The sequence below is a fragment of the Anas acuta genome, chromosome 3 (assembly GCF_963932015.1).
Source record: "Anas acuta chromosome 3, bAnaAcu1.1, whole genome shotgun sequence".
NCBI classification, from domain to species: Eukaryota; Metazoa; Chordata; class Aves; order Anseriformes; family Anatidae; genus Anas; species Anas acuta.
Window position 1 is genome coordinate 16,378,396 of NC_088981.1, and position 27,328 is coordinate 16,405,723.

Genomic DNA, 27,328 nt, shown 5'->3' on the forward strand with positions numbered 1-27,328 from the left:
ATTACAGAAACCTATTTTTAAGCTTTGGCTACAGAATTTATTTAATTCCTGTAGCTTCTGAAGTCAAAATATGGTTTGAGAAGGGGGCAAAGAGGTATTTTTTTAAACAAACTTCCTTTTTTTTTTTTTTATAAATACACATGGGTGTTAAATGTCCTCCCAAGGCATGTCTCGTCCCCCCCTCTACCCCCATCAGATATTTTTCACATATGTGGGGACAAAGTTCTGAAATACCTTTCTCCAAAGCTGGCTGGTAAAGTCTCAATACATAGATGAAATTTCCTTTGGTCGGTGTGTTTATATAAGATGTTATGATCTTATGGATTCAAATAGAAGCTAGTTTTTTCCTCTTATGAAGAGACTCACTCATACATTTATACATATTCAATTTCTTTCCTTAAAGCAACCAGAGTAATTCAGTGGCCGTTTCCTCTTTCAGTAGTTTCAGTAACAGTGGTAGGTGAAGTTAGGCTAAGGAGCAGGTCCTGGTCCAGGAGGTTCCTGACTCCTCACAGAATGTTTTTCCTAAGTCAATTCTTAGAATATACCAAAAAAAAAAACAAAAAACAAAACTGTTCAGTCATTCGGTGGTGTATGTGTGGAGGAAATGTCTCTCGTCCCACCGTGTTTTCCTATGGCAGTTATAGTGATGGCCTAGACTAATTTTGAGTACAAGTAATATTTCTCTTTATTTTACTGCTTTGGATGTTTGTTGTGTACCAGTCTTGTGTCTCGTAGAGTTCAGCTGTGTTCCGTAGCCGTGCTCATTGCACACCTCTGATACAGCGAAGTACCAGTGCTCTGACTTCAGTGGGGAATGAAAGTGTTAAGAGAAGTCTTAACTTGCCCGAAGTCACCAGGGCAGTCTGTAGGCACCATCTTGCTGTTGATTTAAGCAGTCGGATTGTAGATAGCCACCAAAAGGGATTTGATGCTCATCTGTCCTTCCTTCCCACACCGCATCTGTACAACCAGGGGACGTTGTGTAGGGGAGCTGGTGGGAAGAGGTCTGTGCTGTCTTTTCTGGTAGCATTATAGCCCTAAATTGGTTTCTTTTGATCATGGAATTGCATCTGTGGCAAAGCTCGAAATTGCACTTGATGCTTTCTGTAGTTGGTACCATAGTCCTGGAGCTGTGCTGTTTCTCTTGGTTCAGTACCTGCCTTATTTTAGTGCTCAGCTCGTCCCAAGATAAACACAAGATGGTTGGAGTGGGGGTTGTTGTTCTCAGCTGTAATTTGTCCTCTGGTCCCAGCTGATCCCTGTTCAAGGTGGGGATCACTGAACAGCTCAAAATACGGCCGTGGTGGTGCTTTGATCATTCAGGGCAGCATTATTAAGGTAAAGGGGAATTGCAGTTGGCTTGCTTAATTATGCTGGGCTGAAACCTGGAGCTGCTCTTGAATTGCCACGAGCTATATGGCCATCTGTCACTGGGGCAACAACTTGGAATACAAGGGGCAGCTGGAGGGGGTGAGGCTTGCTTCAGCTGGCAGACTTTTTTTTTTTAATTTGCCACTACCTGTCAGTCAGAGCCCTTATTCCTTGGTAAGGAAGAGGGTAGGGGTTCCCTTAATTACTAGTGCAATTAATTAAAATAAAAATCCCAAGAGGACAAGTGGACGTTTCTGCAAGAATAAATTACATTCATGTGTTGTGTATTCTGTGTTCTTATGGACCTGTTTTGTTTTTTTTTTTTTTTGCAGTTTCAAGATGTAACAATAATAGGACAGTTGTGAAGCTGTAGGTTCATCTCTGCATGCACCAAGCCAGTCATATAATGTGATAAAATTATTCTTACTGAAATCGTGTTATTTTGTGAAAGCCTAAAGATTGAAGGAAATATGTAGAGACACAACCTAGAGAAAGGGCCATGTGGAAGGTGCAAAATCTAAATATTTGCACAGGTTTCTTAAGAAATCTCTCATCAATGGTTTTGTTACGGGTTTCCGAGTAAGGACATCTGACCTCTTAATGGTGCTGACCATGGTTGGATCTGTTGCTGTGAGTAGAGGAAAAAAAAAAACAAAACACTAAAGCCTTGTTTTATCTGAGGAAGACTCTGGGCTTACAAACGGTAATTGCTGGGAAAATAGCTGGAGAACACATTGCAGTTGGCAGGCAAACAGTGTGTGGCTTTTAGTTTGAAATGGTTTGAATATTTTTATCGGAAGAGGAGGTACCACTGCCTCTCTTTTATTTTATTAAATTGGTTAGCTTCCTTGCTTTTTCAAATCCAGGAATGAGTTGATAGTTCACTGTTTTCAGGAGGACTTGGATTGCTGAGGGTGGCATTTTGCATTTGCTCTTGCATGAGCCTACTTGCTGCTATTTTTTTCATCCCATATAGCCAGCTCATATGCCTGGGCTAAAAGGTAGGAAACAGAACAGTGTTCATAGGGGATTCTTGGTTCTTAGTCACAATGCCGACAGGTGCAGATGGTTTTCTGCTCAATTTAAACTAGCTGCTGTTGCTTTCTAAAGGACCTTTGTAAACTGTTAATATCTGGCATACATGTGCTGTGTCCGCTGCTCCCCACTCTTCCAGCACGTCCAGTAGACCCAGAGACTGTTGAAGAGAATGGCTAACACGTCTTCCACCAGCACAAAGTTGATAAACTCTTGGTTTGGTCTCAGAATGGGTCTCAGTGCTGACTGTGCCTATACAACGTCAAGAAATAATTGGGAGGGCCCACAGGCTGAGTGTGGTCTTCTGAAAACGCTCTGCGATGTCTGGAGCATCTCCTCGTTGGGGTGTGCAGCTCACAACAGTCTGCAGTTAAAACTTCCCGTACAGCTCTCCTCCCAAGTCACATCATTTGCTGGGTGAAAGCAAGCTTCTGACTACATTTTCTCCTGATGTAGTGGAAGCATTTGTCATGAGTAACAGCCTCAAGAATTCCCAGGAAATTGAATAATACAGAACTAAATTTAATCTGAAAAATACAGTTGGATTAAAAAACAACAATGACAGAACAACACCATTGTTATTAATTAAAGGAAAATACGTTACAATTGTAAGTACCAGAGGAGACACAGACAAACTGTGCCATTCCTGTGCTGGCAAAGTAAAGGTCAGTGCCACGTTCAAAATTGTTTTCAGTCCAGTTGCTTCTGATAAATGACTTGTCAGGTGTAGTTTGGATTTTCAGATGCTCAGGTTCATGAGTTAGTTGCTTTGATTTTGATCTCTGTTCTCCCATACCGTGATTCCTAAAAGATACTTCAGCAACAGCTTTATATTGGTAAGCGTGCTGTCTGGTCTGAGGCGGTCACATTAAGCAGGGTAGGAGAGGGAGGAAGCTGTGGGGTTGTGGTATGTGCATGTATGTACTTTAAATGGTGTTTAACTTGTGTCTTAATACACAATGGCCTCCCTCCCTTGCTTTCATCTCTCTTCTTTCTTGGGAATCCAGAGCTCTTCAGTCTTTACAGTGAGCAACCAGTTCACATCAGGGCTTTGCTTTATAGAAGATGAAAAATTAATTGAGTTGCTCTTTACCCAAGCAGCTGCAGCTCTGTGTCTGTCTGCTGAGGGCACCAAAAGAGGTATTGTTTTGTTTGTGGGCTTCTTTTTTTTTTTGCATTTGTGTTAAATCATTGGTGATTTTTGTTGCTATATAGGTTCTGGAAGTTTTTAGCTTTGTATGATTCTCTTACATCCCCAACGCTTTAATAGCTGAGGTTGGCTGATCTTCAGCCACAATCCGTTACTTCCTTTTTGCTGGAGGGAAGCTGCTGCCCTTTCTGTTCCTTTCATAAAGAACACAAACCTCTGCCTTAAAAAACTGAGGGCTAGCACTTGAGTCTGAAACAAAATTAAATCCTTCAAAAATCTTGTAATGTCACAGCTCTTCACTTATTTTTTGTGGGAATGGTCACTCTGTCTGACTGGTAGCTGGGCACTGCTATGGAGTGAACGGCTCCAACACATGGAATAGAGAAATAGGCACCGAAACGCAGGAGGTTTTTAGTCTTTTACCTAACTGCTGCTCTTAGTCTTGTTAGCACAGTACTGTTGTGTATGCTTAATTGTATGTGTTCAGCAGTTTACTGCCTGGCAGTAAATCGTGTCTGAGCTTTAAATATGAATTTTCCTCTCCAATGCTAGGTGATTATAAATGTTTAATGTTTATTTTTTTTCATTTTAGTAACTGCTTTTAACTAGTACATTTGATCCACGAAGTACCTAATGTTGTCGTTTTATGCTTTACTTGATACTAGGTGGGGACACCAATATATGTGAATTGCCTCTCCGTATGTTTAATTAGAAGTAATGGGTGTATATATAACTTGAAAGAGTTATCAGCCTCCTGCCTGTATGTGAGGCTGCTGCTAAATCTAGTGATTGTACCAAGGTTTAGGAACTCCTTATTTATATTACTGTGGAGTGTTTCTCGTACCTGGAGCCTGTGGATGTACATTTTCTGTTGAGTAGTATGGACTGCTGTATTGCCTACAAATGAGTTAAAATGTTAGGATGATGCAGAGCTGTTACCTGGCACCAGCAGAGCTTTTTTTTTTTTTTTTTTTTTTTTGGAGGATGAGGAGGCTGGTGGTAGGGAAAAGATGTGAATAAGCTTCTTCAGATGAGATTAGAAAAGAAGCTGCTAGAAAATGGGGATTTGTAAATCTGTATAGAGTAATTCCTCTTGTTCTATGCCCTATTTAGCAGTATTGGAAAGAACTTCTTTACAGAACATTTATTTTTAATCGCAGTAGGCATAGCGGTCTAATATTATTATTATAACCTAAACTCTGGCTAGTCGTCTTTTTTTTCGGTTTCCTACTTATAATTGTCTTGCAGAAGAACTTAGGTCTAGATTGCTCCTCAGTTGGAGTGTTGTAGCCCGTGTATTGGTGATGGATTCCCTTGAGTGGCTTGGGTTGGTGTCCCTGTTGTATCGAATACCCCCCACCCCTGCAATAACTTCTGTGTAGTTGGTTTTGTTGCCTCTATTGTTATAGCTGTCTTATCATATGTGATATGGCTACCCAGGTAATTAAAAAAAATAGGTGGTTGTTTTTTGAGTGCTCCGTGCATGTCAGGCAGAAGATCTGAAAACAAACTTGCAGTGCCTATTTCTAGAGACTGGTTTGTGATGGAAGCTTCAGTGATTATAGGTGGCTGGAACAGAAGACAATCAAGTGCAGGTAAGTGACCTGACTCAAGATGGGTGTCCTGCAGCCTCTTCCAGGCCTTAAAACAGAGCTGCCAGATGCAGGTATTTCTGCCTCACGTGAAGCAGTCTGCTTTGTGATCACAAAGTAGGGGCAGCTCAGTTGTTGGGTGCAGCCTTAATGTGGAAAGACATTCAGAGGAAGCTTGAAGAGGAAAAGGCAGTGAAGCTCTCTGCAGTGTTTCATGTACTGTTACTGATGGGAGTGTTGGAGGTAAAGAGTACAAAACCTTCTGCGAGAAGGGGCTAAAGGTAGAGAATCCTAAAAATTGGTGGATATATTTTGGATTTTTTTTCTTTGCCTGAAAAACTAGGAAGAACAAGTCACCTTGAAAAAGAGGTAGCATATCCTGGGGGATTGTGCTGTGAAGTCTTCAGTCTATTATGCATATTTTATACCCAAAACATTTTGAAATACTTAGAGGAAACAGCCCCTGTGGCTGGTCACTTTTTGTACACAGTAGTACACACTGGAATCCTCCTTTGCTGCCTCTTTTTTTTTTTTTTTTTTTTTTTCCTGCAAGTGAAATTTGTAGTCAGAAATGCAGGAACTCAAACTTCATAGGAACTATGCATTAGGTAATCCTAGGTGTATTAATAAACTTGTACTAGTAATTTTTTCTCCTGTGTGATAAATAATAATGTCAGATTTCTAAAACAAATAGCAGGGCTTTTCCCACAGCTTTCTGTTACAGCTTGTTGGGAGGAAGTAAGCAAAAGATGAAGAAAATGTGGTAGAGGAGAGATGGTGTAGAAGTCTGTTCTTTCTGTTCCAAAAAAAAAAAAAAATCCTTCTGGAAAGGGTTTTACAGCTCTTGGTGAATTAATACTAGATATCACTACATAGCTGTGGTAGAAAGCTTTTAGCAATGTTTTTCCCTACCAAGATATTTTCTTTTTTTTTTTTTGAATTTGGGAACAAAAAAACAGTAATCAACTAAACGCAAGAAAACTAAGCCCAATGGTGTATTTATAGTATCTGGAATGTAGGACAGATTGTTCGTGTTGGGGGAAAGTAAAGATATATGTGGGGGAAAAAATCAAGATTGCTGTAGAAAACTTCTGGGTTCAGAATGGTGAGGCTTAATGCATTGTGAAACCTAATGCCTTGAATTACTCTTTAAAACTGTTTCTGTGTAAAACAGCTACTAAAAAAACACATGAACAAATACTACTTTAATAAATACACTAACACTGTAATGTTCTTGTTCATTCTGTTGTTCCAGCATGCAAACAGGATTTTTTTTTAACTGAACCACGGTTTGTGAATAAACATTAGTTGTTGGAGTGAATTCTGTAGAATACATTCTAAACAGTTTTTGGTGCTTGTTAAGCATGAATGTATCAAAGATGGCTAGGATTCCATATGGTCAAACAAAATACAGCAGGATACACTGCAAAATACACTTGTAAAATATCCTTGATACATATTAAAACACTCACATTATCTCCATTCTGCTAGTGGCAAAAACAAAAACAATGAGCAGTAATCCAGGGTTACTGTTTTGGATGGAGTACAATTAACAATTGATGAGTTTCCTGAGCCTTTGTGCTAAGGCTGAGCTCCATACTTGCAATAACCTATGTAGGCATTGGTCTGTCAAGAAAGTAGAAAGGGTACATGGAGTGACTGCCTAAAACGCAGTGTTGTTGGTCTGTAGATCCTTGGTGGAGGTCTTCCTCTAGGAAGGCTTGGACGCTGTAGAGAGGCTTTCCTTAAGGTAAGGATGCTGGATGCAGGGAACATTCACCAGTGTTCCCTGAAACATTGCAGTTCTCCAGAATCAAGCAGCGCAAGAAAGTTAAAAAGGATGGGAGCAGAATCAAGTGGGGTCTGACTCCTCACTGCATTATATATTTATGTATAAATGAAATCGGGTGTTTGTGTGCAGACATGCATAGCTCTGTTTTGTGGTAGAGGTCTCAAAATTTCCTCCAGAAAAGATGGACCTCCTATAAGTCCTTTCAGAGACTGAGCTATGAAGTCTTTTTCTGGAAATGCTTCTAGAAGTGTCTTTCTCCATAAATGCTCCTTTACACTTTGAAAAGGTATTTGAGGTTTTTCTGAAAGGAAGTACATCTCTATGATTTTTTTCATTTACTTCTGCATTTCTGAATGTGACAGGACACTTTCAACTGCCATGATATTTTCCCAGAATATTGCTGAAGGTAGCTGAGTGCATCTGTCGGCTGCTAGCGTTGGTTGTGCCTACCAACTGCAAATGAAGATTCATTCCATCATAGGTCAGGCTCTGGCCCGTTTCTGATTCCTGTGCCAGCAGCAAAAACCCACACAGCACTGACATGAAATAATTCACCAAGTGTTACACAAAGATAGCAGCCTGATTTGATGTTCAGGTCTTATAGGTTTTTCAGTCATGGCTTGACTGATGCACCAAAATTTTTTTGTGCTCCTTGTTTGTCATCAGTGGTGGGATATGCTCTGACATCTCCTGGAGAAAAGATGCTGTTAGTCAGCTACTGTACAGTGATGAGGTTCTTCAAGGTGTAGTCAGTATTTAAAAGTAGCTTTCTATCCTCGCTGCCTGGAAACCTTCCCTTTTGCAGATTTTTGAATGATGTCTGCTTGTCCAGCCCTTACTTGAGAGTACAGAGAAGCCAAAGGCTGTGTATGTTCTTTGCAAGTTTAACTGCTCTCCAGACACTTCTTGGGGGTGACGGTTGTAAGTTTCTGAAATACATCTCTGCTTTTATGGCATCAAGATGCTCTTGTTAGCTTTCACGGAAACAGCAGCCATTCTGTTAAACTTCAGTTGTGGCTGAATGAGCTTTGTTGCTTCTGTGGAGTTTGCAAGTGAAGAAAAACGTGAGGTTAAATGTGGTTAATAAAATGAAGGACTTCTGGTACTGAACTGATCTCCTAAGTGTTGGCATAAGGTAAATTAATTTAGATCAAGCAGTGTAAACTGTAGTTCTTGTCAGCGGTGGTGTTTGAAAGAAGCAGCAGTTGAAAGAATGTGAGCAGCAATGTCTGTTTCTGTTTTCTTTTTTCTAAATCTTTCCTGGCATAATTCTGGAAGGCATGAATCATTCATATGCTTGTGAGTCAGGTAAAGAGCATCGTGAGATGGCTGTAGCCAGTTCTGAATTGGCTCCATCAGTTTCAAGCAGGCCTTTGAAGGCAGACTTCTTAACCAGTGTGACCATCATCCCAGATGTAGCCATCGTCCCAGATCTCTAACTAGGAGAGAAGAGTTGGCTGTGAAGTAAGCCAGCAGGAGCAAAGGAAAGTGAACCACGTTCATGTAATCCCCAAAATATGGTCAACGTGCTGGTATATGCTTGTGCAAAAACATACTCAACGTGATTACTTGGTGTGCTTTCTTTTCTCCTGTTCTAGTTGTGCTTATAACCACATCCACGAGGCCACCAGGATAAGGTGAGGTGGTGTCGGGTCCCCTGGGTTTGTGTTGGAAGTGACCAACGTGACCATCCCTAGGTGCTCCTGTGAGTGGGTAACGCTGGAACAGCTGAGTAGTTGACAGGTGTGTCAGATTGCTGAGGTAAGCACAGGTGAAACTGTGACAGGATCAGTTGTTGAAGGAAGCTGAAACCAGAGTGATTACCAAGACTGACAGAAAATAGGGCAAGCATCATAAATTCAATTTGCTGATGTTACAGCCATCTTAGTGAAGTCTATAAATTCATTAGTTTGAGAGCATACTTCAGGAGGGAGAGCAATCACATGCGGCTTCACTTTCAGCAAATTGTGACTTAGAACGGAGGTGTATGAGGTTGCATATATTATTACTCTGGGTTTCTAGTTGGCATGGATCATGTCTAGCAGATAAATTGTGGGGTGGTTTTTTTTCAGTGTGAACAAGCGTGTGTTCTAGCGAACTTGAATTTACAGTTGCAAAGATCTGTGAAACAGGAATTGGCACAGTAGCATTTCTTGTATTTTAGACACTGGGAGCCTAAAACTACAATATGGAAAAAGTGAGTTATCTTTTTGTACTAGGAAGATACTTACAAAATTGTACAATTACAGTGCACAGTAATTGTGTAAATACTTCATTCTGGTGAAAGAAATGGGAGAAAAATACAATTTTGAAGAGCGCTGAAGCGGGTTGTACTTGTGAGCCAAGTGCCTCCCCGTTCTGGCACAAACAGAAGAGTGGAAGAGCACGAGAGGGGGACATGAAGAGAGGGAAAGGAGCAGAGCTTGCTGTAGGTACCTGTGTCACGCACCCACCTTTCTGTGCTGGGGCCATACGTGTGCATGCTGGGGTTGTGGGCCTGTACTTGGCCCGCTGTGCATGGGAGGGGCTGGCTGCTCGACAGCAGTGGGGGGTTATCGCTGGCCTGCCTCCATCCTGCACCTGCATTTTGGAAGCTTTGCTCCATTAAAGGGAGATCTGTTGAGTGTTTAGGATTTAGTGCTTAGTCACATGGTCTGAACTTTTGGGTAGACCTGTGCGGTGTCAAGAGTTGGACTTGATGATCCTTAAGGGTCCCTTCCAACTCAGGATATTCTATGATTCTATGATTCTGTCAGGCTCTTTCTCATCTCTAGTAGCGAGAGATAAATCTTTCCTGTATTCCTGCAGGTAAAGCTCTTAGTTTTGATGCAACCAAATCTGAGCAGTGTACGTGAGATCACGCCGGGCAGTTCCTTTAATTCCATGTGGCTGCATCCATGTCCACCTTCCGGGTTAACATACAAACATGTTCTCCTTAGCTTTTGGAAGTCTGTAATGTACAAACATGAGGAAGGAGACTGCTCAAGTCCTCCTTTTTTAAAACTTACGCTTAGCACCTTTGACCTTTATTTTTCTGCTAATCACCTTTGATCTCCTGTAGACATAACTAAATTGACAGTGATCTGATAAGCTACTCATCAGTGTCAGTTTTGTAAAAAGGTTGCTATTACTGTAAAATAGCTTTTTAAAAATTCATCTTCAACCAATAGCCCTTCAGCTATTTGTTATTAAGTAAATGTAGTGTGTTCTTAGAGGCTTCATGATGTTTTACTTGCTTTGTCAAGTGTGTAGAAGTACCCTATGAGGTCCTCCCCCCCAAAAAAAAAAGACACACCTGGGTTTAACAGTTGGGAAGGAATGGGTTAATGCGTACATTATGGAAACCTAAAAGAGGAAGAAGGAAGCTTCTCTAGCTGCAGATCACTTTTATCAAGTTACATTTTATACTTAATCAGATCTCTTTAAATTACTGTGCTGCTGACACTTTAACTTAAACCATTCTTCATATTCCTCCATAATGGGCTTACTGCTAACAAAATATATTTGGATACACAGAAATTCTTTGCTTATTGCAGTAACACTTTCTGGCATAGAAGGTAAGCACCTTTACATAGATATGCAAGTGACGTAGTTGTGTAACTTCACATGTGTATAGTTAATACTATGGTCTGGCCCTCCGTCCTGATGTCTGGGACTTGTGGGTGTGTGGCGTACTCAGTACAATGAGAATGGGCTGAGGTTTTTGAGATGCTAATGCACAAGCTTTTGTTTTATAATCAAAGTATTCCTTGGCTGAAAGCTTTGGTGTTTTAGCTAGACCAGGAAATGTGAAATCTAGAGGTGGTATGCTGGTAAATACTTCAGCTCTTCATACATTCATCAGGAGTGGGGAAGCTACCTGGCTGTTCAGCATACTACATAAGTCAAGGCATGAATGAATTGTCTGTCCTCTGAGAGCAACTTCTCTTTGCTGACTACATGGGTTGTCCAGGCTCATAACTGAGGTCATCCTTCAAAAATGGTTGGAACAGCCCTTTGAGCTTTTCACTTGAGAATTCCCTTACCTTGTTGTGCCTCCAGTGAGACGTGTTGGGCAGGGCTTACGGTCTGTTGGCATGTTCCAGGCAGACTTACAGGAAAGGGCTGGGTGCTTGTGAGACTAAAGTGTGGTACCCAAGGTACCATGGCTGTTAGCACATTACATGGAAGTTGAAACACACTGCTGCCTTTCTGGAGGGTAAGAAAAATGGTTGAGAGTTTATTGGGACAACAGGGTTTTATTTTTAGGTACTTTGATTTGTTCATTCATGCCAGGATGTCAAGATATTTCTAAATTAGAGTACTAAGAACTAGCTTTAGCTGAGGTTTTATAGATGCTCAGAGAAGACAAGGGAACACTGAGTTGTTTTCAGAATTACAGAATGATTTAGGTTGGAGGGCACCTCTGGAGGTCATCTAGTCCAACCCTATGCTCTAGTGGGGCTGCCTAGAGCAGGTTATGCAGGGCTGTGTCCAGATGGCTTTAGAAGATCTCTGAGGACGGAGACCCCACAACCTCTCTGGGCAACCTATGCCAGTGCTCAGTTATCTGCACAGTAAAGAAACCTTCTTACGTTCAGATGGAAATATATATACACACTAAAGCATTGGAAGGACTTCTATTAAAAATATTTATATATATTTATATATTATAAAATTACATATATAAAAGTCCTTCCAGTGCTTTAGTGCTCCCTATTTGTAGAGCTGTAAGTTAAGTTTTGCACTGCTTTGGACCAGAGAAGTCTTTTTTTTTTTTTTTTTTTAAAGATAATATTTGAACAGTTTGTCCTCCAAAAGAGATAATTATCTAGAAGATTATTTGTCATACAGAACTTACCTGAAGGTTTGTTAGCCAGCCACCTTGTTTGTTATGCTGTGTTCCTTCTTAATGTTAATACTCTTTATTCCTGCAGCCTTTTCAGGATATAGCCAGGTGACCTAAAAACCACAATAAGTTAATAGTATGAAGTGATAGCCCTCCTTAACCGAGGTATTGTGACTGACCTAGCCCCTTGTACTAAGTAAAATTAATTTAGCTAAATGAAAAGTGTTTATCTTTTCTGGTGGCCTGGAACTGTTCAAGGGCCATATGCCTGTGATTATTTTCCTATAATATATTTTTGTATATATATCAAAATTGTCTGCAGAAGAATGCCTCAACAGCTATGCACGTGCAAAAAGCTGCATTTCTAGTCTATATGTATTTGCTTAATACTTCTCAGTATTATTTTTCTGTTTATGAAGAGCTGAAAGAAAGGATCAAGCTGCACAGGCCTGTGGAACAGTTGGGAATATGGGGCTGATGGGGAGGAGGGGAGTCAGCACCAGGTATGGGATGGAGGTGTCCCAGTTGGACAGATGCTCTGGGGAATTTTGCATCTTCTGATATTCCTATTACTTTTCCAGATGAACTATTCCTTCTCAAAATACTCAGGAAATTATCGTTAAACATGTTCAAACAACTTTTACAGTTCACGTACATAATTTTTAAGAGCTTTTTAAATAGAAACTTTCTATACTAAGGTATGACAAATAACAGGGAGTTTGTGGGAAGTGTGGTGGGTCAGGACTTCAGAACGGATGTTGAATAAATGGCAGCTGTTCTACCTGGTCTTACAAAGGGTGAATTTCCAGAACTATGGGAATTAAATGAAATGGGAGGTCGGTGCAGAAGTATGAGGAACTGCTTAACAATAAGTAAAGTTCAGGGTTCTGCTGAGGATATACAGAAAGACTGGACATAAAAGGGAGTGGAGAGATGCAAAACAACGCTGAAAGCTTTCAGCACCTACTTGTGGATGTCTTAGACAATATTAGAAACTGGTAGTTCCTTTTTGTCCTGTGAGTTATGTTTGCTATCAGATAACCAAGCTTATGATGCCTATTTGAAATTTGTCTCTTAATGCTGTTATATTTTTAAAGAACAAGTAACAAGCATCTCTTATTTGAAAACTAAAATATCTTCAAGTGAGGCTGTCAGTATTTGTGTTTATTTTTTTCATCAAATCATGTTTACATATTGCTTACTGAAACAGAGTGGTGGCCAGATTGGAACTAGGAGAGAAATAGTTGAGAAATGGTGAGAAAGTGAACCTACATTTATTTATTTTTTTGCTTCAAGAAACTGTCAATAGGTTAAAAATACTTCATCAAGAACCAGGGCATTACCTGCGGAGTTTTGAAGTTGAGAAAATTCATTGCAGACATCTCAATTTGGAAACTCTTAACCTGTTACTACACTTTTACTTCAGAATTTCTTAAAATAAATAAATTAAAAAATCAGCAACTAGTATTAGTTTCAAAAAAAAAAAAAATCTAAATACAGTTTGACTTCTGATACCTCTTGCACACGCATGCATTAGCAGTTGCAGGTGCTGGGCTTTTAGTCTCTGAAGCTTTACTGAAAACCGAGTTCCTGGGTCAAAATCAGTTTATTCACGTTATTAAAATGTATTTTTTTTCTGAAGTGGGAATGCATTTAAATACATACATAAATCCCCATGTAAGAGCTACTAATGGTCTGTAATGACAACGTTAATAGAAAATACAAATGGAAATCTAATAACTACTTACAAAAAGCTCTTAGAAGTTCACCAAAGCAGCATTTCATGCATGCTGCTGCTTTTAATGGGGGGGGAAAAAAAAAACTGCATCTGACTGCATGTTTCCACTGAAGTTGAAAACGTCGAAGTAAAAACTAACTGGGCATCGTGCGCCAATTGGTCTGAGAACTGGATTAGGTTATGAAGTGCTATGGAATGGGCTGGGTAACCAGTGCATGTAGAATTAAAACAGAGTGTTTACATTTAGAAAAACCTAGACTAGAATATTTAGTGTAACAATTGTCTTTCAAAGTAAACATGGTTAGAAAAAAAAAATTTTTTTGGAAGGAGCTGAAACAAGCAGAGGTAGAAAATTGGATTAATGTCTTGAAACTATACCATCTGGTTTTAAAACTTTAAAAAACAAAATTCAGGATGTGATTTCTGCTGAGGTCCAAGAGCAGTACATTAGCTGCTGTAGTAACTGGTGGATTGGTGTGCTTGGGAGATGCTTGTTCTTCAGGGCAAGGAAGAACAGAAACCCTTCGTGTACAGCTGCTTCCTTGAGCATCTAATACAAAACCTTTTTCTAGCTCTTCTAATGTGTTTTCTAACACATGTGTTGGGGATGGAAAACATTGTTTTTCCAATTTGTGTTTATGTAATATGTTGTTATTTTAAAACGGAGTAGAAAACCTTTTTAGCTTTATGTGCCAGAGTAGGAGGTCTGAACGTGGATGTTCTGTACAACTTGCTTTCTCATAGCAGCTTGGACCTAGGAAGACATCTAACCATTACTACCACAGTACTCCAATGTTCGTAGCTTTTTAATTTTTACTGTAGTTATTAGCAAAATTAAGTTCAAATCAGAGGATGTTTGCTACACTGGCATTTTATAATTTGGTGTCAGCTCTTGTAACACATCTTAATACCATACATGTATATGCTAACAGATACGTAATGAGGAACCAAGAAGGTTCTTCCTGATGTTGCCTGCTTTTACTGCAGACCATGGGCTGTTCTCATAGTCACTTCCCTGAAGCGACACATAGCCATGCTTTCCTGCTCTTGTCAGGCCCTTTAGAGTTTGTAATCCAAGTAACAGAATAATAGGCAAAGTCACTCTGAAACATTTTCTGAGTAAATAGTGATCAGATATGTCTGACTCACAGCATGCAAGCCTTGCCATGGTTAGGAGCAAGCCTAGTAGTTTGTAATGAGCTTGAATTTTACATTAAATACAACATATTATTGTCTGGTCCAAGGATAATAGAGGCTTCTTTTCTTTTTGTGTCTTACTTATCACTGAATGGCCTTACGGAAAGTCAGATTAAAAATAAATATATACTGTAATAGAGGTTCTGTCTTCTTTTTGGTAAAGAACAGTAATTTGGGGGATTTATTGCTTCACTTGCCCCCCCTTTTTTTTTCCCTTTGGTGTGTAGTGTATTTAGTATACTGTTTCTAATCATATTGTTCAAATAGTGATATTTCATAATTTTTCATTTCCACTATAACATTTGAAAGTTATGTAAATGTTGAGTTTTAGTACTGTGCCTGGCGGGGGGGTGGAGGAGGAAGTGGTGTGCCTGTTTTAGTATCATTGTAATGGTGAGATAGGGGAAATAGCCAACTGGTAGCAAATCTTGTATTTTACCTTCTGCAGTTGACACAGTTATTTAGTGACAAGCTGTTGTACATCTGAAATTGTGACTATTATTAGCTCAAGGTGTTTTTTCTTCACTGCCGTATGTCTAAGTTACAGGCTATAGCTTTTTGCCTCTGAGACTACTTGGTGGCCTTTTGCTCCTTCCTAGGCTAACGGTTGGGTAAGTTGCAACTGCAGCCAAATAGGACTTGGAAACTTTGCTTGGTACAGTAAGCAGCAGCAGGGATTTATTTTTTTCTTAAAAAAGAAAAATGCTTTGTAGTGTTCAGAATCAGTACAAGCCAATAGACTATGTCGAAATGTTACCTGGGATTTGTAAAAACCAAAGTATCAAACTATGAGATTTTCTTGCTTATCCTCTGTTTTCCTACAGTAACGTTAAGTTATAGGGAGTGCTTAGGTTGATGGTTCCTGGATCTTGATTTTTTTTTTTTCCTCCTTTGATGTAACATAATAGGGATACAGAGAGGGAAGAATGACAGCCCAAACCAGTAAGCTTTAAAGTGTTACCAATCTACTTTTTTCTCTTCTTGCTTTGAGAGGAAAAAGCCATACTGTCTGTACCCCCTCTTAACCCCAGCACACAGAGAACTGTATGGTCTTTCAAATCAGTTGCCTTTTGGCTTTGTTGTTGTAGTCATACATAATTCTTGGCATTACTTCCTGATTTAATGAAGTTTTCCTCTTTCTGGTCTTAAAATAGATGAGAGATTTACCTCTGGATTCTTTAGAGCCTGAACTGGGGTTGTCACAAACTTGCATTGACATTTTCTATTTTTTTTTTTAACTATAAAGAGCTGTATTGTTGCTCAAAAATGAATCCCTTGTACTAAGAAAGAAGTTTTCATCATCTGAGGGTAGTCTGTGTAGACTAGAATCACAGAATCAGTTAGGTTGGAAGAGACGATTGAAGATAGTTATGTGCTTCCCCAATTTTTCTAGTCAAAACAGAAGTTTCTTTAGCAAACTTCTCTGGGTGTCATGTAGACTTCTCCAAGGATTATTAAAGGGTTCCAAAAATTCCTGTAGCTGTGTGTAATCTGTTTTAGCTTGATCTATTTGTCCAACAAATTCTGAAATACTTCAGTTTATATCTCTTTTCTTTGTTTGCTGCTGTGAGACAGATCCCTGGTAGGCATTTCAGAAACCCTTCTATTTGGGAGAGCCTTAGGAAATTCCTAGTTCTGCATATCAAAACCGTTCCTTGACATAGCCAGGGTTCAGCTGGCCCAGTGTATGGATAGATGCCAGTTACTTCTGCGACTGAGTCTCTCTAAGGCAGATGGCAAGGATTTCTAAATCTGCTACTACGGCTAGAAGCAGGACCCTTTGCCACCACCCCTTCCTTGCGTCACATCGGCGCTCTGCAGGTGTGGCTTACGGCAAAGAAATCTGTGGGAGGCTTCCATTTCCTGAAAATTTGGTTAAATGATTGTGCTTTATGGGAGTTCTGCTTGAACAGTTGCAGTAGTGTTTAGTCATACCGAGATTTCTAGCTAGGTGGATTGTTTTATTACACGTAAGCTTTCCTGTCATCTCAAGGGGAGTAACGTTTCTCTCAGCCAGGTTTCTCTAGGCACCCATGCGTTACAGGAGAATCCTCCTGCAGGTGGATCAGTTACGGGCCATAGAAAACTTGAAATATAGGATGTAAGTGCATCAAGTAAAATCCGTGTTCTCACTGAGTAATTGCTCATTCCTATACTGTGTTTTTTCTGTGTTTTTCCCCAACTTTGTTTATTTAAGATATGAGAAATGCAAGGGGGGGGGGGGGGGGGGAGGAGGGAATTGTCAGTTCATTTTTTAGTTGTGGCAGTGCTAAAGACAGTTGTTTATAAACTTCTAATTCATTCTTTTTGGAGTTTACGGGTATCAGGAATGTCCAGATTCAGTCTAATTAAATAATGTAACATTTCTGCTTCATAGCTCAGCAATTCTGATTATTAGAAATAATCCATTGTTTCAAATACCTGTTTTGGATACGATTGCTCTGACATTGTACTTGAAAAAATATCCAGCCTGAGCCAGGTCTTCATACAAGATGGACTTACTGCTTTGCCTTAATGGCTGTTCCATAAAACTGACTCAGTTGTCCCTCCTGACCCCAGCCAGGGTCTGTCCTCTTCCTAATACTTACATTTTGGAGGCGGGTTTTCATCCTATCGATATTCAGCAGTTTTACCAAGAGAAGTGAGCTTGGAAGTGTCAGGAACTGTTGAACCAACAGCGCCATTGAAGTTCATGTGTTCTGGTCATTGTTGGTATCGGATAATCTCATTTCTTCTTATCAGGAGATGGCATTGCAGACAAGGTGGGATGTTTGTTGAGAGGAAGGGGTTTGTTGTATTTTCCGTAACAGCAGCTGTAAGGACGTGGGCAGAGTTGCATGCATTCCTGCTGGTGCTTCGGCACCTTAAAATACAGCCATTAATTAAAACACATTGGTTGATCAGAACATTTGCTGTGATCAACCGTAATGCAGAATAAAATGGGAATACTTGAACTTCCTTCAGCGTGCTTTTGGTTTGTTTTTATTGTCATCACTGGCTATGCTTTTTTAATTAGTTGAACGTTGCTATATTTCAGCTGAAGAGGAGGATGACCTTCGAGACTGGTAACCTTTCTTCTCTGACAAAGGAAGCAAATATCACGAGACAGAAATTTAAATTGTTCCAAGTCTGCAACTTGCTTCAGTAGTCCAAAATAAGGAGAGGGGAAAAACTCAGTGCATAGTAGTCAAGTCTTCTTGCTTTATTGCTTAGAAATGTAATGAGGAAGGGCCCTTAAGTGACTTCCCTATATAGTGCTTAAACAGTATATATTCCCGCACCTCTAAAACTTACTTGGCCAGCATTTTCACTGTAACATCCAGGAGCCATGCACCAAGGCCACAGTTCTATAAGTGTTGCTTTATTAATGAGGAGTGCATCCAGAAAAGGATCTTTGTCTCCCTTCTCAGTGAAAGCTTGTCAGAGCAGGATTCAAGCTGGCTATTAAGCAAGAAGGGAAATTCTCTTAATAAAATACTTGTAAAGCAGCCACCTGGAGATTTTTTGTTTGTTTTTTTTTTAAGTTGTCTGTAATACTGTTATCGGTTTGGGAAAACAGTATGATCTAGAAAAATACCAAAGGAAAAATCTATCTTCTTCTGGTCTGATACTGTTGTTTGAAACCTGCCGGTACTGATTATTAGAGCTGTTTGCTCCAAGAAAGTTTTCCTGGCTTTTCTAAAATGAGTTAGATAACAACTAACTCAAGTATGCAGGTAGTTGAACGTTTTTTCTGTATGCCTATTAAAAATGTGCATGCTAATGTATTTCTTTAGAAATTCTGGCTTAAACTGAGTGCTAATACCTTGGGGTAGAAGTGTTCTGGAAAGAAACTAGAATTTTTCATCAGATCCTTGTTATCACTTTCTGCTTCTGGTGTCTGAAAAGGAAAATATTTTTCATAGTATTTGGAGGGTTTTAACTGCTCTCCACACGTGGTTTTGTGCTAGGTAGTTTTGGACTATGAGCTCTTTAGTTAATGAGGCTCAGAGATGTGAATAGCTGCTTTTGACTGATCATACATTTTAAAGAAATGTAGCTGGAGACTAGTCTGGGGCTAGCAGACAGTTTATCTTGCCAATTGTCACCTTTTACTTTCTCTCTGCTTTTCTCTCTGTGCCAGCTCTAAGAACTTCAGTTTCTGTCATGTGAGTATAAGCTGCATTCAGCATCTGTTAGTGACCTAGGTAGCAGGCCTTACAGCGAGAGGAGCTGGAGAAAAGGTCAGGTTCTTAGATAAAGGTTAATTTCTGTTTGTCCTGGTTTCAGCTAGGACAGAGTTAATTTTCTTCCTAGTAGCTGGTAGGGTGCTGTGTTTTGGCTTAGGGTGAGAAGAGTGCTGATAATACCCCGATGTTTTAATCGTTGCAGAGCAGTGCTTACACCAAACCAAGGACATTTCAGCTTCTCGCTCTGTCCTGCCAGCGGGCAGGCTGGGGGTGCAGCAGGAGCTGGGAGGGGGGGACAGACCCAGGACAGGTGACCCAAAGCGGCCAAAGGGGTGTTCCATCCCATCTGGCATCATGCTGGACAATATATAGGGGTGGCTGGCTGGGGTGGGCCAGCCAGACTGCTCAGGGTTAGGCTGGGCATCGGTCAGCGGGTGGTGAGCAATTGTGTTGTGCATCACTTGTTTGTACATGTTATTAGTAGTAGTACTATTATCATTATTGTTGTTATTGTTATTACTTTTTCCGTCTTAATAAACTGTCTTTATCTCAACTCACAGGCTTCACTTTCCCGTTTCTCTCCCTCATCCCAGAGAAGGAGGCAGGGGGGTGAGTGAACGGCTGTGTGGTGTTTAGCTGCTGGCTGGGTTAAACCACAATACTGTTGGGTCCTAAGAATAACAAGGAGGGAAAAAAAACTCAATCTCAATAAACTTTCTGTATAGATGCTAAATCTAGCTATTTTCTTATTTATATATATATAGAGAGAGAGAGATGTATTGTAAATCTAACATGAACTTTTGAGCAAATAAAAATAGAGCTGAGCATCTATCTGATCTATTCTTACTCTTTTTAGGCCATCATGTTATCTGCTGTGCATGACCTAATTCCAAAGAGTAATAAGCTGTCTCATTTGGATAGCGATGTTTAAAAGCTTGAAATATAAATTCCAAAAAGATGCTGTTTGTTCTTTTTCTGTGTTGTGGTTCCCCACCACCACCTGTCTTTCACATTTACCAATTCTTAGTATTTGTTTAAACAGTAAAACAGCATTCCCTCATCTTGGAAATATTAATCTTAATACAGAAAAAAATCTAAATACTACATGTGCTAAGATTCTTTTGTCAAACAAACTGTAACCAGTTACAATAAACGAATGTTGTTAAGAGAGTGAGGTATCTTTGGTTTATCATCAGTTAAGAATTAGTATTTATACCTAAAATGTTCTAGCAGTCAGTAATGGTTATTCTGTCTCGTTGTTCCTTTCCGTAAGGCTGAATATCCTTATTCCATATGGTGTTCAGTAAGTCTGAGCTTTCTGGAGTCAATCTGAAAGCAGGCATTTTTAATGTTAGGTCTGTCCCTTTTCCAAACTGAAATCCTACTGTTTTGAATGGAGATCTGCCTCTGAAGCTTATTCTTGCTGGGTCTCTTCCAGGTCCAAGCAGCCTCAACTCTCGTGTCAGATTAATTCTTTCTCGTTGACCTCTGCCATCAGAACCTTACAAAAACATCATCTCTTTGGTTTTATCTCTGTGCGAGTCAGGTTGCTTTGGATATTGTTTGAGAATATTGTAGGACTTAATTAACAATAAACATTGCAGTTATGAATTGTAATTATCAAAGTTGTTAGTTTTTGTGTTACTAGTAAATGAGTGTGCAGGTACTTCTTATTTTAATATTAACACTTTCTTTTACCGTTACACCTACTGTTACTGTATATAAGCGTACTGTGTTTTTCTTTGACTTTTTTTTTGAAGTTCACTCAGGAGAAGGAGTGCTTGACTGTGAAAGACTATTAAAATGATATTAGATCTTGCTTCAGTGAACTTCTTGCAGTTGGAGTTGATTCATTTTCTGCAGTTCTTGAGTTTTTTTTCTTTGTGGTTGTACACCCAGCTAGTGTCTTTTTCTCTCTGAAGCTAAGTTGAATATTCAGATTGCAGAAGAGACCACTTCCATTTAAGAGAGAGCCCACTACAAGTTATGATGTGCAATGCATAGTCTAAGCCTTAAATGCTGCCCTGGATCAATGGGAAAGCTTCAATGTGAGAAGATTTTTGCTCTGATATAAGGTGTGGAATATATGCTTTAAATATGCGTTCACTTTTTTTTAAAAAGTGGGTACAGTCCCTAAAAGTAAGATGTCCCTCGGTTGTTTGGATGGTTCGCAAGGACATGGGACAAGTGTCAGTTGCCGTATTGAAACACACACCTGTTTAACAGCTCACTTCCATTTTTTTTTAATTTTAAAGAAAAATGTTGGGTGGGTGTTTCCTTTTTATTGTGGGTTGACAACTTGTTACTGAGATGTTTGCATTTTTGTAAATATTTTATGTGCAAATGCAAAACTTCTGCCATGTATTTCTGTTTTCCATAAGTTACTTTATTTTCATTCCTATCTCTTTTTTTGTATGTGCATCTTCCTTTTCCACTCCTTAAGCTTCATTCCTCTCTTCTGCATTGCAGTTCTAGGCAGTGAAGTAGTGGGAGCTGTCATCTCAGCAGGTTGGCAGCATGTCTTCCCTGTGGTCTTCCCTTGTGGGCCTGGGGAGATTCACTCCACCCAAAGCCACGGAACTGTATTGGGTTTACATCTTAGTTGTTGTTTTTGGGTTTTCTTCTAATTAGAAAGTGTTGTGATTTTCTGTCTTAGCTAATAGTTTAGTTCATTCAGAAATTATACCAGTTCTACTTAAGATTGTGTGTGACTGACCTTTATCACTGTTAAATTTGTCTGATGGGCTAGATTAATCATCGCTTTGTTCAAAAAGCCTCAGTATGGATTACTTTGTTTCAGAAGTGTTCTTCTAGGAGCTGTTCCCTATTCACTAGGTGTTTCTCTAGTTTAAAACTGATCAGTTCTTTGTCGCTTCATCTTCCAGTGAGTACAAATCTTTCTACATTTCCCCTGCTACCCCCCATGTTCTGGGACTATATAGAAGAACAATACAAAATTGAAACTGCAGTGTTACAGATATTAAATTAAGTAATTCAACTCTACAGAACAGGATGTGAGTTTCCTCTCTTGATGACCTCCACACCCATATTTTTCTGCTAAGGTTATATTTCTGCATTTTTTTTGTTGTTTTTTTTGTTTGTTTAAAAACACAGCATTTTGAAAGCTTTCATGAGCCCCACTCTGTTTTCATGAAGGCTGCCTTCATTGTTTGAGAAGGCTCTTGGAAATCTTAATGTGTAAGAAGTAAAACCACCCGTGCATGCTTTTTTGTGAAGAAAATGGTATGGTCATGATAAACTTTCTCTTGAGGTGCTCCATGTGTCTTTTAATAAACTATTTGGAAAGCCCTTTATTACTTTCCATGCAACTACTGTAAGTTACATTCTAAACAATGTTAATTTTATGTTCTTTAACATACACACTTAATAGCATTTGTGGAAATGCAAGAGTCATGCTTATAGCAGCTGACAAGAGTGGCAGGTTAACCTTTTAAATAAACGTGATTTTCTTTGAAATTATATCCTTAAATTATACAACTAGTGTAAAGTATACAGGTAAATGTTTGAGAGCAGACCCCAGCTTAAATTAATCTTTTAAAACTGCAAATGTATTGACTTAAAATTGTGACAGCATCTGGCAGTCATTTCAGCAGGTGTGTACACGAGGGCATTGATATTACACACATGCTCCCCTGAATTTGTTTAATGACTTTATAGGACAAACACTCCTACCATCAACAGATGTTGATAATGCCTTTTATTTATGTCAGTAGATGCAGTAGCTAGTACTGTTGCACATTAAAATTGGGTTTCTCAAAATGATTTGTAGGCATAGAGTCTCTGTATTTTAAAATTGGCTTTTCTTTGGGGGGAAAAAAAAATGTCTATCATGTGAGTGTTTTTAGGGGAGGATTTTCAAAACATTTTCTTAGCACAGAAAGTTCCCAGGCAAAATTGAATGTTGTCGTGTTACTCCTTTATGGAAGGGTAACACAGTCTTCAGGAAACAGTACATCCTGAGAACTATTGCTCTGAGAATTTACCCTGTAGCTGTTCTACTCTGTTCGGAGTTTGAAACGTAGCATTTGGGAGATCAAAAACAAGCAGTGAGATGACTTCTATAATGGATCACTTCAGACTTACGAGTTTCCTGATAGTTACTTTAAGTGAAACACTGTGGGGCACATTTGGAAGAATATTAGCAGTTTCTGAACAGTGTTATTGTTTCTGAAATATTAGAAATTTTTCTGAGGGTTGGCCCAGCCCTTCGTGAGTGTGACCAAAATGTACTGGTGAGGAAACGAGGCATCTCATCCATCCAACTCTCGTTGCCATTCATCTGCAGCCAGTGTACTAACATATCCTTCAGGTTGGAGCCTTTTGCTTTCTGAAGCACTCCTCTGCCCCATTAGCTGCTCTGACCGTCCTAAAGCAAACAGGAGCAGCACCTCTGGTGGCACAGCCATGCAGCAGCAGGAGGAGTGGGGACTGTTCCCACCCTTGCTCCGGGCACCCTGCTGCTTCCCACGCTCTGCACATTCACACTTCCCTCTGGTGCACTTCTCTCGTCTTCCTCATCTGCCTTGCCAGCCAGATGGGAGAAGGAAGGTTTTAATTCTTACAGTACCTGCTGTGAATCTGAGTGAATGCATGCATCTCTTAATGTCATCTGTGCTAGAAGAGTGATCTTCGAGCAGGACTCGTGCCATCCTCCTAAATCTGCTGCAAGAAAATGAGTGTATTTTCTTTTCTGCTTAAGCAGTTTTTCAGTGTTTCAGCCAAATTGACCTTTACTTCCATTCTCCCTGCCCCCAGAGGCTTCTGTCTTCCTTCCAGTGGTAATATGTTTTGTTCTTAGTAGCCTGCGTTGGTTTTCTTCTAAGAACCCCACTGGGGTTTTGACATTGCTCTCTTCATCTCCTACTGAGAGATCAAACCTGTGCTTAGCTATTTTTTCATAGTTTATTATGTTTTTTACCGTGTTCTATGTGGCAGTTTTGAACTATTGTATTTACATCAAGAATGGGGGAAGAAAGATCATGCATTTCTGACAGGTGCTTTGCGTTCAGTGTGAAATGGGGAAAGAGGCTGAAGAGAAGACCCTCAAAATCTCCAAGTAGCGTGCTTATGGGGGTATCCACAACAGAATTCATACTGTGTCAGTCCTTAAACAGAAATAAGGGGTGCGAGTAGTGTCGTACTCAAATGTTTTAATACATTTGGGTGCAAGAGTTTGGCCTGAAAGAATCTCGCTCCTGGCAGCCACTATATAATCAAGGCCTCCTTCAGACTCGACTGCTGTTACTACCTGTGAAGGAAGCTGGGTGCTCTCTTGTAGTGGACTTTCTGGCTTTCTATTCCAGCTGCTGATAGTGTGATTAACTTGGCAGCAGTGTTTTCTATCAGAGATGGCAAAGAAGTTTAAAATTTGATGACTGAGCTTTGGGGGTGTAGTTAGTTACCTCTGAGTTGTCAGTAACATCCAACAGGAGCGTGATACCAGAGGTGGGCTGGGTTCACAGGAACGTGTGCTGAAGTTTGTGTATTGGTGGTACTCTGTGTAATTAAAAAATACTTGAAATTTTACAAATTTCATTTAATGTCCTTAAATATCTGTGCTGGTGCTGCAAAATGGGGGCTGCTTCTTCCCCATCGCGTGGTCTCATGCCCTCCTTGTGGCTGTGCTGACGGTCTGGCTGAAGGATAAGCATGGAGGTACTTCTTGCAGGCTTAATTTTCACATGGATTAAATAACTGATGACACTCTCCTAGATTGCCTCGAGCTTGTTTGGCATGTCCCACCAGCCTTTTGTCCCACCAGATTTTTGTTCTGGCCTTTGTTAAATTATTGTAACTTTATGTGATGCTAGTCATAGGAGATGCAGAGATAAATAGTAATTCTTTGCTTGTTTTTGATCTGTTGCATAATTTTATAAACAGTGGAAATGTAAGTTTTTTCATTCATTGCATTCAAGTAATACTCATCGTGCTTTTGTACTTTTTTTTTTTAAGAAGAGGAAGAGGATTTACTCTTTATATAAAATTGTACTTTAAGCAATCAGTGTATGCCGTTAAAGCTACCTCTAGCATTATGTCTTCCTTTTCCCTTTTACAGAAGAATTTGTATGCTGGCTGGGGCTATTCCTGGAATATTTTGGAAAAATCTGCCATGGGTTTTGAACTAAGTTCCATATTTACTAAGGGACTTCTTGATAACACCTGATTAATAATTGAAGCTACAGCAGTATTCATTATGATAGTGTTACAGAGGTGAAAAGTTTGCGGTAATGAGGTAATAGAATTGGCATAGTGAATAACACGTTTGCAAATAAAGTGAAGTTGTATTTTTAATTGCTTTTTAAAAAGGTAGTTTCTGGTGTAGCAGCTGTGTATGTATATATATTTATTTATATATATTTATATATATAAATGTGTGTAGCACAGGTTAAATTCATCTGTACTTTTGAGTGTAATTTTGTATTACTACATATATTCCACACTTCTTCAAATGTTCACTGTGCTCTAGCACTCCCCCCCCTCCCCCCCAAACTGAATGGGTTTATTTAAAAACTTCTGTAGTGTTTTTTTATTTCTAAAAAACAAACAGAAAAACCCTACAATTCTAATTAAGCTGTTTTGTTGTTGTTGTTGACAGATGATGATGTGCCTGCAGATATGGTTGCAGAAGAATCAGGTCCTGGTGCACAAAATAGTCCATACCAACTTCGCAGAAAAACTCTTCTACCTAAAAGAACAGCTTGCCCTACAAAGAACAGTATGGAGGTAACTTTTAAAATTGTTTTTTAACTGTAGTTCTTGCCTCAAGAATAGGCAGATAATTAGTACTTTTTGTAGTTTATGTAATGACTGAATTAATCCTTACTTATTTTTTTAAAGGGTGCCTCCACTTCGGCTACTGAAAACTTTGGTCACCGAGCTAAACGTGCTAGAGTATCTGGAAAATCCCAGGATTTATCAGGTAACAACTCTTTGTACAAAGATAGGTGGGATGCACTTTGATACCACTACCCCTCTAACCCTCAAAAAAAAAAAAAAAAAAATCTTTTCTATTCTTGAACTAATAACCTGCAGTGGAAGAACACTGGTTTTAGTCTGACTTCTAGAATCTGGTCCTTCAGTCTGCATGCTCTACTGCAGATGCAGTTTGTGTTGTTTGTTTAGAATGTATTTTTTTTATTATTTTGAAGTGCAGTGCAGTTATATCTAAGGTATTCTTAAAAGTAATAGTGCTGCAGCAAAGGACTAGGTTTGTTTATGATTTCTCATATTATTCCAGTATATTGTTTGGAGGTAGAAGTAGTTTTGGTATATCATCATTGTGATTTTCAGCGTGCGTGTGAGAAATTATTTAAAAAATAAACATATGCAGATATGCCTAATGCATATATGCACATGCACGAAGTATGTGTATTATATGTATAGTGTGTATATATGGGTGTATTTATGTTCACATGTGTACATGCATAAGCACACTACTTGTTCATTTTTTCTGTATCAATTTTCAATCTCTGCTTCTTCCCCTTTTTGTCTTCTACGCACTTTAATTCCGTGAGATCTTTTGTGACTTCTCCCTGAAAAATCAGTGCTAGCACTTGCCAGCTCCTGTTGATGTAGTTTCTGTCTTCTGTTTTCACCTTTGCTGTATATCTATCTCCCCTTTCTGTCTTTCTCTCTTAATTTCTGTAACTAAAAACCATTTAACCTTAGATTTATGTCTTTGAAATGGTGAGAACCAAATGAACATCAGCTTTTGTCATTTTACTTCCAGTTTCACTTCCTGACTTGATACCTAAAGCCTGGTACAAAGTCTTTCTTTTCAGTTTCTCTTGCCAGTTCCCGGTTTTCCTTCAAGGCTATATACTTTTGATACATCCTTTACTATGCTCATACCCACCTCCTTGCTTTATTGAAGGTCAGTAATTTTACTCAAGTCCTCTGGTACAAATTACATCACAATGGTAATTTCCAAATGAATTTTCCATGCGTTTCCTGTATATTCCTTGTGTTGCATTACTGAACTCGTCTGGGGAAGGTACGGAACTGTGGAAACTTCTCCAGCATGGAATTTCCAGAGGAATTGTAAACAATGATTTTCTAACTATATTCTTAAGAATGCATTCAGACCAGTCACAGTTTGACAACAGAGGGTACTTGTCAAGCCACTTTATATTGATCTCTCTTCCAGTGTGGCTGATCATTACTTTATTTTCCCCTTTCCATTTCTTGAGATGTTCCTCTAAATTTGTGCAAATACTGATTGCCATAAGATTTTTCTTGCCTTTTTGTTTGTTTGCTTTGTTACCATGGATAACAATAGCTATTGTGACTGAGTGTGAGCATGAAGTTTTCTGGAACATCAGAAGTGGAAATGGTATATTATCATTTGGAACATATAACTGTTCATTTCAACTAAAGTTCTAAAATAAAGGTATGGGACTAGTGATGTAGGGATGTCTGGGCAGAGAACCGTT

General features: G+C 39.3%; 1 protein-coding gene across 4 annotated transcripts in view; it reads left to right on the plus strand.

The window, feature by feature from the left end:
• FBXO11 (F-box protein 11) overlaps window positions 1-27,328 on the plus strand; it is a 72,885-nt gene that overhangs the window by 11,753 nt on the left and 33,804 nt on the right. For all 4 annotated transcript variants that reach the window (XM_068675852.1, XM_068675853.1, XM_068675855.1 and 1 more), the window contains exons 2-3: window positions 25,492-25,619; window positions 25,734-25,815. In XM_068675852.1, coding sequence (XP_068531953.1) covers window positions 25,492-25,619; window positions 25,734-25,815 — 210 coding nt within the window. The remainder of the gene's footprint in view (window positions 1-25,491; window positions 25,620-25,733; window positions 25,816-27,328) is intronic.